This window comes from Hydractinia symbiolongicarpus, chromosome 1 (assembly GCF_029227915.1).
Source record: "Hydractinia symbiolongicarpus strain clone_291-10 chromosome 1, HSymV2.1, whole genome shotgun sequence".
Taxonomy (NCBI): domain Eukaryota; kingdom Metazoa; phylum Cnidaria; class Hydrozoa; order Anthoathecata; family Hydractiniidae; genus Hydractinia; species Hydractinia symbiolongicarpus.
The window spans coordinates 7,480,579-7,492,626 of record NC_079875.1 but is presented as its reverse complement, the minus strand read 5'-3'; the positions used below and the strand labels follow the sequence as shown (position 1 = coordinate 7,492,626).

At 32.8% G+C, this 12,048-nt stretch overlaps 2 protein-coding genes and 1 long non-coding RNA gene across 4 annotated transcripts; all 3 read left to right on the top strand.

Moving 5' to 3' along the window:
* Positions 1-518: 518 nt before the first annotated feature.
* LOC130635724 (leucine-rich repeat-containing protein 28-like) lies at positions 519-3,677 on the top strand. 2 transcript variants are annotated; one of them, XM_057445183.1, is made up of 6 exons: positions 519-716; positions 1,790-1,827; positions 2,040-2,077; positions 2,355-2,492; positions 2,710-2,790; positions 2,924-3,043. In XM_057445183.1, the coding sequence occupies exons 1-6, from the start codon at positions 582-584 to the stop codon at positions 2,929-2,931; spliced, it is 438 nt and encodes a 145-aa protein (XP_057301166.1). In that variant the 5' UTR covers positions 519-581; the 3' UTR covers positions 2,932-3,043. The 2 variants fall into 2 exon arrangements, with proteins under 2 accessions (XP_057301166.1, XP_057301158.1); XM_057445175.1 differs by having other exon boundaries at positions 528-716; positions 2,710-3,677.
* A 220-nt stretch (positions 3,678-3,897) lies between these two features.
* On the top strand, positions 3,898-6,946 carry LOC130635738 (peptidyl-prolyl cis-trans isomerase B-like). The gene is made up of 4 exons (XM_057445195.1): positions 3,898-4,991; positions 5,722-5,782; positions 6,116-6,333; positions 6,655-6,946. The coding sequence occupies exons 1-4, from the start codon at positions 4,392-4,394 to the stop codon at positions 6,790-6,792; spliced, it is 1,017 nt and encodes a 338-aa protein (XP_057301178.1). The 5' UTR covers positions 3,898-4,391; the 3' UTR covers positions 6,793-6,946.
* A 626-nt stretch (positions 6,947-7,572) lies between these two features.
* LOC130635778 (uncharacterized) lies at positions 7,573-11,284 on the top strand. The gene is made up of 2 exons (XR_008982188.1): positions 7,573-10,424; positions 11,067-11,284. It is a non-coding gene; the product is annotated as an uncharacterized LOC130635778 (long non-coding RNA).
* The last annotated feature ends 764 nt before the right edge of the window (positions 11,285-12,048 follow it).

Genomic DNA, 12,048 nt, shown 5'->3' with positions numbered 1-12,048 from the left:
CTTCAGGCGATTCGCGTGAAAAATTTTAATAAATAAGACTTTTGGGAATTACCTTATTACCTTACAACATTAAGTAAATATTTGCCAGTGTAATCATTTTTCCAGAGTGATCATTTTTGTTATGTGACAAAAATGTCTTGAAGTCAACCTCGTCCCCATAACTACTGTTTGCTTCTTAGCGACGCTGTAAAAACATTAGTATTCACCTAAAAAAGCATACCACATCTTTCCACTCTATCTTAAACTATCGTAAAAATACACTAGATTTGCATCCAAGCAGAAATGATCCTTATTCATGCTGTTGCCCGAGTGACTCCGCCTGTATGTAACAGCGCTTTTTCTCCACCAACGGTTAACAGGTGCTCAAATCATGTTTGTCTCGACGAATATTACTGTCGACGATAAACACATTGATAAAAACATCGTGCGGATTAAAGAAATAAATAAGTCCTGGAAAGGTGGTTGCAAAGTTGGCATAGGGTCGGCGCTTTCGATCTGAGATGTAAGTACCCGGACGTGGGTCTGTAAATTTACTGTTTAGTTCTAAAAAATCGAAAGTGAAGGAGACGAAAACAAACATAATGGCGACCGGAGAAAATCATCACAACCTTATAAAATACCTTAATTACGTTAACTTTTCTACCATACCGAATGAGGTACTAGAGGATGATGAAATTAAAGTCCTCCACTTAAAAAGAAATTTATTTAAAACCTTGGCAAGTTAATGATTATTTTTTGATCAGTTGAATAGCACCCAGATAGCTCGCGGCGATAGCGTTTCCATATAGTCCTTCCATTACCACAGAAACTGCAGTAAATATATAATGAATTTGACTTTTGCAGTAGGATTTGGTACTTATTATTGATATGGAAACAAGTCCTGGAATAAATTATATATCCCTCTTATTTTTATCGTTAAAACTAACCATATAGATGCACCTTGTTCTAAAGTTTTGAGTTATCTCTGGCATTAATTATCAATTTGCCACACAAAAACAGAGCACGTTGGAATGTATCCACCTATTCTCATGGCAATGATAGGCTTGTGTCTGTACTCCTACAACCCTACAAATTTGTGTGTGCAATTGCTATGACTTAACATGTCTGATGACAACCAGTGGATTTGGGGTAAAAATATAGTATAGTATGTCAAGATAGTATGCAAGCACAAAGGGGAAGGGGAGGGGTCAAGCCAAAAGCTGGGAAGGAGGTAAATATAATTTAAAGTGCATGTAGGTGACTTGCCAATGTTTACAAAAGTTTAAAGTTTGCGGTTTTTTTGCACATACGCAAGCATTTCTGTAGGCAAAAAATACAAACAACAGACCATAATAATCATAGAAATCCATCCAAAAAAGAAATATTCGCTCAAAATTAGTGAAATTTTTTATGGAAGAATTAAAAGGATATAGTTAAAATTTAATTCCAGTCCCTTTGGATCTAATGCTACCCCCAAAAAATATTAATCTGCATTAATAACCATTAATAATCCCTAATAATTAATAACCCCTATGCTAGTCCTGCTTTTTTACCTACACAAAAGTGCAAGCATGTCCATTGTTCTAAAAATGAAGTCAAAACAACTACGTCACGCAGAAAGTTGTCTACACAAGTAGAGGGTCCTAGTTAAATCATATTTCATTTAGTAATAAAATCTTTACTTTGCTTGTTTTTTATTTATGTTTTTGTTTAAAAATTTCCAAAAATCGTTTGATAAAAAATGTAAAAGAAAATGTAAAAAATGCGAAAAAAGCGAATGGAGAATTGAAATTATGTTGTAATATTTTAGCCGAAAGACATTTCAAAGATGGCCAATTTAGTAGAGCTGTAAGTTCTTTTAATATATTATTGTACTGTAATACTTCTCAAATAAACATCCCCTTTTATTATCCCTCAAAGTACCCCCCCCCCCCTCTCTATAATAACTTTCACCAATCAAATATTTCCACATCGAGTTCTTCATTGCTGTGTTGAATTTTAATTGAATTATTATTGTTTTCTCTACAGAAATTTATTATGTATTAGATATTTTATTTCAGCAATTTGGGCTCGAATCAAATCTCTAGTCTTCCAAAAGGTGAGGTTACATGTTTATGGTGAAAGTTTATTATGTATAAAGTTAGCTTCCAGAAACTACATAATTCTTGTTTAATTTGCTCTATTTACCCAACTGGTAGCTTTGTGGTAGATCGTTTGCTTCAGTGCAAAAGGTCGTAGACTCAAAGCCCAGCCAAGTCATGCTAGAGACTATAAAAGTGTAAATTAGTCCTTTTTTGTTGAGCATTCGGCATAAGAATAGGATTTATATCTATATATATTTTATTCTAGATTCTTTTACACATTTTTTTATTTAGAGTTTAGTATGGTGATGAACCTTGAGAGATTAGACCTGCAGCAAAATAAACTTCATTGCGTTCCTGATAGCATATTTGCTTTACCAAAACTGAAATGTTTGAATTTATTTTCCAATCAAATTACAAGTATTGGCAAAGGTGAGTAAGATTTAATGGACTAAATGTTCTGTTGTTTAATTGGCTCTTGCAATCTCTAGATAATTAAATGTGATTTTTATTTTTTTCTGTTCCTTAATCTCCTCCTTAAAAAATATAAAAATGGGCAAAGTTGTGAAAATAGTTATAACATATTGACATATATTCTTGTTGTATTTCCCTTAACTTGTTCCTTATTTTTCATTTTCTTTTTTTATAGATATAGCTTGTCTGCAAAGTTTGGAAAAACTGGTGTTAGCAAATAATAAACTTACATCTTTCTCAAGATATTTATGCTCATGTAAGAATCTAAAAGAAGTTGACTTGTCAAATAATAAAATACGAATCATTCCTAAAGAGATCGTTCTTTTGGCGAAACTTGAAGACTTGTTGCTTAGTTACAACAACATTCAACTCTTAACGTTTAATTTTAGCCGAATGAAAAATTTAAAGTCGATTGATTTATATCACAACGAGATAATAGTATTGCCTGCTGACTTATGCAAAGTAACAGATAAAGAAATAACATTAAAGTATGCTTGTAAAAGAGTAACTATAGATAATACTGAAATTAAACGGCTTGTTAAAGTTAATTTTGGCGTCCAATGCATCTGTGCTGATGAAGCGCCGTTGGCATTAAAAGAGCTCTCGTGTAGGGTGATTGGACAATTTAACATTCTTGAGCTTAGTAATTTACCGAATGATTTATTATCTATCATAAAATGTTGTTCGGCGACTTGCTATGAATGTGAGAGAGACATTTATTGTTCGGCGTTTTATACAATTCTAGAGTTGCAGGCAAATGAGATATTAATTGAAAATGTGGAAACTAAATTGATTTTTCTGTTTTGTTCTCTTCGATGTGCTCAAATCAGCACCTTGTTAAGTTACTAATTTCTCTCTGCCACTTCCAATTTTTTGTTACTGTCAGTTTTTTTAGTACTTCGGAGGTTCGAGTTTATGCGAGTTTTTATAGGAGTTATGTCGACTTCACTTGAACATTTCGACTACTTTCAATTTATGAGTTTCTTCGATAAGATAGTATGATCAGAGAGTATCTTTCATAACCACCTGTACATCAGTGATGACAAAATTTCAGAATTTAAACTTTATTATTATGTCAACTAGATTTAGCGACTAGATTTAGCAACTATTATTTTTGCCGATTTTTTTGTGTCCAATTTTTAATTCATCTCAAGCAGAAAAAATGATGAAATTGCCGAAAAGAAAAAAAAATTGACTTCATTGTCCTCTTTTTGAAGTTTATATTGAAACAAAAGCTTAAAAATTCAAACGTGCTCATTTCCGATCTGGAAATCAGTCGGTAAAAATTGACTAAATTCAAAAATTTAGTCGAAAAAAAAAATGACTATATTATGTCAGTGACTAAATTTTTTTGGCGACTTTTATTTTTTGCCGACTTTTTTTTGTCCATTTTTTTTTACTAATAAGATACAACAACCGAATCATTATTCGGTTACCACAACCAAATGAAACACGAACGAAGAACGACTTATCACGACCGAAGAATTCACACAACCGAATAATAAACTTTCACGACCAAAGTATGATTTACAAAATAATTCGTCGCCATTTTCGAACGTTTGTTCGAATGTTAATGCAGAAGCTTCTGAACTCGCATATTTGGGTATGATCGAATGTTCAAACTGTGGCATTCACTTTACAGGTGCCGAAAACACACATTCAGTACCAAAACAATAAAGCTGCCATTTTTAATTTTGAATTTCACATTCTTTTACCCGGTCTCTTTAAACTTGAATCCACTAAAAAATAAACAGAGGATCTGGTACCGAAGTTTTTATTAATACCGATTTAGCTTGCGACTTTAAAAGAAACAGAATGGTGTGTTAAAGAGGAAAAAAACGTTATGAGAACATAAACATGCGGCCTGAAAGTTTTATTTTTATTATTATAAGTACAATTAACGTTATATACTGTCAGTTTGATGGGAATCCATTTGGCGGTGGTTTGAATCCTCGATTTGGAGGGGCAGCATCAAGCCAATTAGAGAGTTCTCTCAGTGAGCAGAATTCTAACATTGGCATTGGTGCAGCAGGAATCCCAGAACATGTCTCAGACAGTAGCTCTAGCAGTAATTTAGACGCCAATGGCGATTTACTGAATCAAGTCAATTCACAAGATAGTGGACTGGCAAAGAGTTTACAAGAGGGACAAGATGACGTTTCTGTGAGGGAATTACTCAAATCATTCCAAATGGACGATACAAAGGGGAATTTCCTACATCACGGCGAACATGGGGATTACGGGGAAGCCCAGGGTTCTTACCAGGAGCGTGGTCTTGAAAATCCAGAAGCAAGACAACAACCGACTTCTTTTAACTCACCTATTGACTTGGTGACAAAGGAAGTGGAACTTGACATCACTGTCGGCGACAGACCACTCGGAAAAATCATTATTGGGCTTTTTGGGAACACAGTACCGAAGACCGTAACTAATTTTGTAGCACTTGCTGATCATTCGGTAAGTTAATTTCCCGCCTTTTTATGTTATCTCGGAAATGCAAAACGTGACGTCACCTAGTAACTTATTTTTGTAAATTTGCGTAGAAACATCCAAAATTAAGCTTAAATGTTTTTTTAAAGTTTTACCCGCAGAAATCTTCCTCAGGTCCGTCGCACCAGAATTATAAGAAAAAGTAAATGCAGTGCTTAACACGATTAAAGCTTTTTCGTACTATTGTGAATCACAAGAACTGTCGCTAATCGCAAATTTACGAAAGGTTCATTTTAGTGATTTTTCGACTTTGTTGAAAGTAAGAAACGCTTCCATAAATTACTTGTTTGGCTTTCACGCCAGTCTGGAAGTGCCATATTTTGAGATTTTAACCCCATCATCTACACCTACAACTTTACTCCCTCTGACAGGTGTTGGGAAGTCCCTAGGTCGAGATTAGCATTAGCATAAACCTGATATACTCGCTTTGTTTTTCGCCGTTTTAGCTGCTCTGTTTGGTACTCTTTTGGAATTCGTTAGTTTGTCTTACCAGACTAAAAACTTGGAAAGCAACAACTAAGAGAATTTTGTCCCAAAGAATTGTGTTAGTGTTTGTGTTATGCTCACTTTAGGCTAAACTTGAAGTGTTCTTACTGTTTAAAGCGAATAAAAGAATATTTCCCGAGATGAACAGGAGTCTAATCTCCTCTGCTTGTTTGTCTCTTTACGTGTATTTTTTGATTTACGTTTTTTTCAGGAGGGATTTGGATTTCGTGGAAGCATTTTCCATCGTGTCATCAAAGATTTTATGATACAAGGTAATTGAGTTTGAATACAACATGCCATGATATTCGATTCTTCTTCTTTATTCTGTCTTCTCTAATATTATTACCCGTATTCTGTCTCTGTCTGTGCGTGAGAAAAATATCGTTCTATGGACACACGAAAATGCAAATGCAATTTATTTTACACACTTTGCTTGGGTGGGAAAATTTGCGTAAGCTAAATGATGGTAGCTGAAAGTAACGATGGGCGAATTTCTGTAATTTCTTCTGTAAAAAATCAATCAATACCTCGAGACACGTTAGTTAAAAAAGGTAAAAATGTTATGGCCTATGAAAAATCTGTAGTTTGAATTTTTTTTCTCACAGGTGGAGACATCACTCGCGGAGATGGAACAGGCGGAAGAAGTATTTACGGAGATAAATTTCCAGACGAAAACTTTTCAGTGAAAATGAATGGACCAGGGTGGGCGTGTATGGCTAATGCGGGAAAAGATACGAACGACTCGCAGTTCTTTATAACAACGGCTGATACGAGTTGGCTAAACGGAAAACACGTCTGCTTTGGTAAAGTTCTGCAAGGAATGGTAAGTTCTTCACTACGTTTGAATGCTGTCTGGTTTGTTAGTGGTTTTTTTCACGAAACAGTTCGCAAACTTGTTAATCAAAAATAATGGTACAAATCGACGCAACTTTCTTTTTCCGGATGCATCAATCTTTGAAAACTTTCCCAATTTTTTAAACATTTTGACCTTTCCAACGGACACAGTCAGGTCGGTTGTTTTTTTCCGCTCTTGAATGCAACAAACACACTAACATTAGGGCGCCTGGCGTATCCTTTTAATTTTCTCATCAACGGTAAAATATGATGAGAGGTTGAAGTTTTCATTAACAAGCTTTACCTTTAGGATGTCGTCAACGCCATTCAAAACACGCCCAAACAACCAGGCGGCGATAAACCTGTGGAAGACGTCAAAATTGCATACAGTAAAAGCATATTCGTCAGTCAACCTTTTGATGCTGGTCCGCAACCTGCTACGATTTAAACATCTCGATTTTCGGGAGAAAATAGCTTGTCCCCAGGACTTGTTGGGCAGCCTAACAAGTCCTGGAGATGAGGTTAAATATTTGTATTATATTATAAACATTTTGATAACAATTAGATACACAAATTTTAAAAAATGTCGTGTCTTTATTGTAAATCTTTAGCGAACAGAAATTCACCCGCACACGTTACTGCTTTTCGTAGGTCAGTTGACGTTTCCTGCTTATCGTTAAGACCAACCAACTGGTGGCCTTGTGGTAGAGCGTTCGCGGTCGGTGCGGAAGATCTTGACTGAGTTATGCAAGACTATAAAAGTGTGAATCGATTCTTTCTGCTTAACTTTCAGCATGAAAATAAGATTAATATCTTAAGCGATTGCTGCGCTTTTCGTAGCTCAAATGGGAGCTTTAAGTACACCAGGACCCTAGTCGCAGGAGATAACAGTCTATAAGGAATTAGAGCCTATCCTGGGTAAATAATAATAATAATAATAATAATAATAATAATAATAATAATAATAATAATAATAATAATAATAATAATAATAATAATAATAATAATAATAATAATAATAATAATAATAATAATAATAATAATAATAATAATAATAATAATAATAATAATAATAATAATAATAATAATAATAATAATAATAATAATAATAATAATAATAATAATAATAATAATAATAATAATAATAATAATAATAATATTCCTAATTCATTTTCGGATAGCCGCACGACCGTTTAGGATAGCCGCACAACCGACAGGATAGCCGCACAACCGTACAGGATAGCCGCACAACCATACAGGATAGCCGCACAACCACTTAGGATAGCCGCACAACCACTTAGGATAGCCGCACAACCACTTCGGCAGCCGTGACATTATCATGTTTTCATTAAAAAAATGGCTACCAAGCGGATGCCATGCGATGACTCTGGCCAGTGTATTCGAAAAGTTTAACAACTGTAGCTAACCATTTGTTTAATGTTCAACGGAAGCTGTTGTATTTAAACTTTTAAAGAAATAAGGGTTACTAATTTTTAATCACAGATTACACTTCTGGTTGCTTTAATCTTCTGTTAAGTATTTGCAGCTGTGATGGGAAGATCTGTCTTGGATATATGCAAAATATCAAATGTCTTCTGCTGATAATTTATGATAGCTAGCTAGCTGGCTAGCTAACTATATATATTTATAGATTTATTTTTTTCTTGAACTTTATTGAAAGTAGCTAGGTAGCTACATATACAATAATATAGCTAGCTATAGCTAGCTGTAACAGTTTGATTATAGTTGCAGAATTATAAGTTATTCATTACCACGAACTTATTTCTGAAGCTGAAAATTATTGCTGTAAAAATTTTGAGATTTCTTTATCAGGAAATCTTTCTGAAAGTTTTTTTGATTAAACACGAAAATGAATGCGGGCTAGCTAGCTAGCTATTTAAGGGCTGAAAATTAAGAGCTGAACTCTCATGATAATTGCATGAAAAATGCTTATAAAATTTTAAAAACATTAGCAAATTTTTTTGATGATTTCAGTATTTCGGGGACCATGCACTATTGCTGCAGAAACCATAAAAGCTAAAACTTTTTCCTTTTTGGATAGTATTTTTTTCTCTATATAAAATAATATCCACTTCTGTACGGGTTAACAAATAAAAAAAGGTGTGTGTGTGTGTATCAGTATAGTTGATATCAGTATATATTTGATTAGTTTGGCCAAACTCTCTTGTTATCCATTATATATATATAAATTAAAATGGATAAATAAATATGGCACAGCTAATAATAAACAAAGTGGGAAAAGTAATCTTTCCCTGATGCTTCTGTATATAGCTATAAATTTTAAAAATATTTTGAGCATTCTATGCGCAAAGTGCTCAAGCTAAAGTTTTTATGCGCAACAACTTATGAATAAAGTTAAAATGAATCTTCCTAAATTTGAAGCATCAAAATGAAGTATAATGTAACAGGTATATATACCTGAAATTGATCTATGTTTAGATTATTTTTTAAATTTTTCGTTATTTTTATAACTTCCACTTGACTCTAGTTCATTTGTGGTTTATTTTTCTAAGATTTTAAGTTACAAAAGAGCCCGTAATGTATATGTAAAGTATATTTTTTTACTGTATATACTTCGGTGTTATGTTTGGTGTGGTAAAGTAAAAAATTTTTATCTGAAGATTGACAAAAGTATTCTTGGGCAGTTGATATGTACATTTAAGATGTAATAACCAATATTTATAGGCATTGATGTGGACTAGATATATGACATTTAGACAAGATGGTAGACAGAGACACAGGACATAACATAAAAAAATATGGAAATATTTAATGTAAAGATGACACGATAACATATAGAAATGTAGGCTAGTGATGGCCAGGCAGCCTCTCGAAATTAACTTTTTTTTATCATATCCACTGAAAAAAATTCAAGCTATGTTCTATAACTATTATTTAATCTTGTTTTTACTGACACAGCATTGTTAAAGTGTGCAGTGAAAGTAAATTTTGTGTTTGGGTGGATATTTTTATGTTGATGACAAAGCTCAATCTTTTTGTTAAAGTTTAAACTTAGGAAAAATAAAAACGATGACGTTAAACTTGGAATGGTGTGTTTTAAAATCGTGTGACGATATTCCCCCAAAATATTTATTATATACCCATCATTATAATTATCGAGTTCTTTAATTTAGGCATTTTAAGAGAGACCGTATTAATTTCAACCAAATGTTTACATCAAGATCAATTAAAATTAGCCAAGTTTATATGGTTTTAATAAAATTTGTTAACAGATTTGCTTCAACCCCACTCCCTACCCCTTTCACATAAATGTTTCGAATTAAGAAACATTTTTTGTCACTTTTCTCCAACTCTGGGGCATCTTAATACCTTGTATATTGTAAATATACATAAAGTCATTGTTAGGGATTTTGTGTTTGCCATTATTGGAGATGCAGCAGAGACTTGAGGAATATTTAGGGTTGGACGAGATGCTCGATAATAAGAACAAATCCTGTTTTTATTTTATCGTTTTTATTTCATAAATTTTTGGAGTCCAGTAAGCCACAATTTTTTAAAGCTTTTCGCAAAATAATATAATGTACATTTAAGGTAATGCTATCGCTCCAAAACATTTTTTACTGTGAACCTGACAAAAATGTTTTGTTGAGAAAGAATATAACTACTTAAACATTACAATATATATAATCCCTAATCCCTAAAACAAGAGTATTTCGACTGGAATGGATTCTTTTGTTTTTATACATAGTATGGTATTTGACTTTATTTGAGAGCTCTCAATTTAGTAGTATTAAAAATATAAATAACAATGATGTGAGGAACATGTAAAGATATGTAATAATTAAATAGAGTAATTTGGGTTATATACAGTTATCATAAAGTGTGACCTTATTATGTAAAGAGCTATGATTTCAAACCTGTTGAAGAACTAAATAATCTTTATGATATAATGTTTTATAGTTTTAGACTGACACAAAAATTATCAGTAGTAGGGAAGCTTTCAACAACAACATGCTGAAGGTTAGACAGAAAAGTCACAAATAGGTTGATTGTCATTGAAATTAAGTATGGGAACTGGACAAAATACAATTACTGTAGGTAAGAAAATTTTTATACAACAAACTTGGAATGTACTGTACATAAAATCATACACATTCTTTATATAAGAAATCTTAATTAATATATCTTTCCTGCACTCTGCAATTCTTTTAATGAAAGATGATAATTGATTTTTTTATCATATTAATGTCATTATAACTGCCAAAAATACCTGATTTATGTTTTTTATCCTGTTTTGTTAACAATTTAGGCAACTGTCAACCTTAAAGTTTCGTGTTTCTAATAAAAAATGTGTCTTTATAATCCTGATCATTTGTCCAAAAAGTGACACACTTTTTTGATAGCCATTTTTGTTTCCAACTCCCTCTGGTAATCGATACATGATTTTATCTGAAAAATTAGTGATTCTTTGTTGCCTTTTTCATTGATAATCCATACATTATATTATTAAATAAATTGCGGTGATTGTGTATTTACCACTTTCGTTTCCACCCCCTCTCATAATCCATACATCAATTTATCAAAGAGATTACAGTGATTCTTTTTTGCTACTTTAGTTTTTAACTCCTTCTATGATTCTGTGATTCTCTATTTACAGTTCTGGTTTATACTTTTTATTATTAATATTTATGAAAGATATGACAGTGATTCTCCATGTAGGATGTAATTTTATTTTTCTAGAAAATTGTGATACACTGGATTAGCATTGCTTCAGACTTTGGCGGCTTGTTTACGACAGCACAAAATTAACGATAGTACAGAGAAGCACACATAATTCATATATGGAGTGCTGCATTGTTACAGTAATGTGTTCAAGTTGGATGAAAATGACACTGTTGATTAGTGCTCTGTAATTAACCCTAATATTAATTGGAATAATATATATTCTTCTTTTTTTACTAATTTTCTTACTTTCCTAAACAACGGTAAACTTAAACTCGCTTTGGCCTAATGTTCAAATAAACGGGGTCTTGATGTATTAGAGTTAAGGATCTGATCTATAAGCAACCAGAGTCAAGCATTAGTAGAATATTGCTTAATTTTTAGCGCAAGTGTTAATAACCTATTCGACCAGAGAGTTTTATTGACAGGGAGGGTGGGGGCGGATTCCGCCTTATGCATGACTTTTGATAGGTTTATACAAAATAAATAAAATTTAGCACACTTTTTTTACGTCATATAAGAAAAAGAGGGCGACAAATTTTACTCTGTCAGGATTTTTACTGTGACGTCACCGGAAGCTGGAAATTTGTCCAAAATACAACTATCTGTCTAAAAATCAATTACTAAGTTTTAAGGCGAATTTTTACATTATATTTGAAGTTTCCGACAGCCAAACTAACATTTTTTTTGTTTTTTACGCAAAATAGCCTGAAAATCTGTTTTAATAATAACCAATAGCAACAACAAATTTAAGAAACTAGTAAACATCCTTCGATTATGAAAAAGGCTCGCATTAAAAATAAACGCCTCTCTCAAACGTACGCTAATTAACAAAACGCATTACTACTGCCTGTCTGCGAGGTCTGGCCGGGTTCGTCAGGGATTTCTAAATCGCGCTCGAAATCTTTAAGCTACAATTAAAAAAGGGGAATATATTTTTATCGACTTTGCTGCGACTAATAAATTCCTGTACCTCACTTGCAAGATTGCCAAATTTTTC

Bases quoted from the DNA above. Each gene is read 5' to 3' on its own strand.
- LOC130635738 (XM_057445195.1), top strand. From the start codon at position 4,392: ATGCGGCCTGAAAGTTTTATTTTTATTATTATAAGTACAATTAACGTT. The intron at 4,992-5,721 runs GTAAGTTAATTT...CGTTTTTTTCAG, and splicing joins TAGCACTTGCTGATCATTCG to GAGGGATTTGGATTTCGTGG. The intron at 5,783-6,115 runs GTAATTGAGTTT...TTTTTCTCACAG, and splicing joins CAAAGATTTTATGATACAAG to GTGGAGACATCACTCGCGGA.
- LOC130635724 (XM_057445175.1), top strand. From the start codon at position 582: ATGGCGACCGGAGAAAATCATCACAACCTTATAAAATACCTTAATTAC. The intron at 1,828-2,039 runs GTAAGTTCTTTT...ATTTTATTTCAG, and splicing joins ATGGCCAATTTAGTAGAGCT to CAATTTGGGCTCGAATCAAA. The intron at 2,493-2,709 runs GTGAGTAAGATT...CTTTTTTTATAG, and splicing joins AATTACAAGTATTGGCAAAG to ATATAGCTTGTCTGCAAAGT.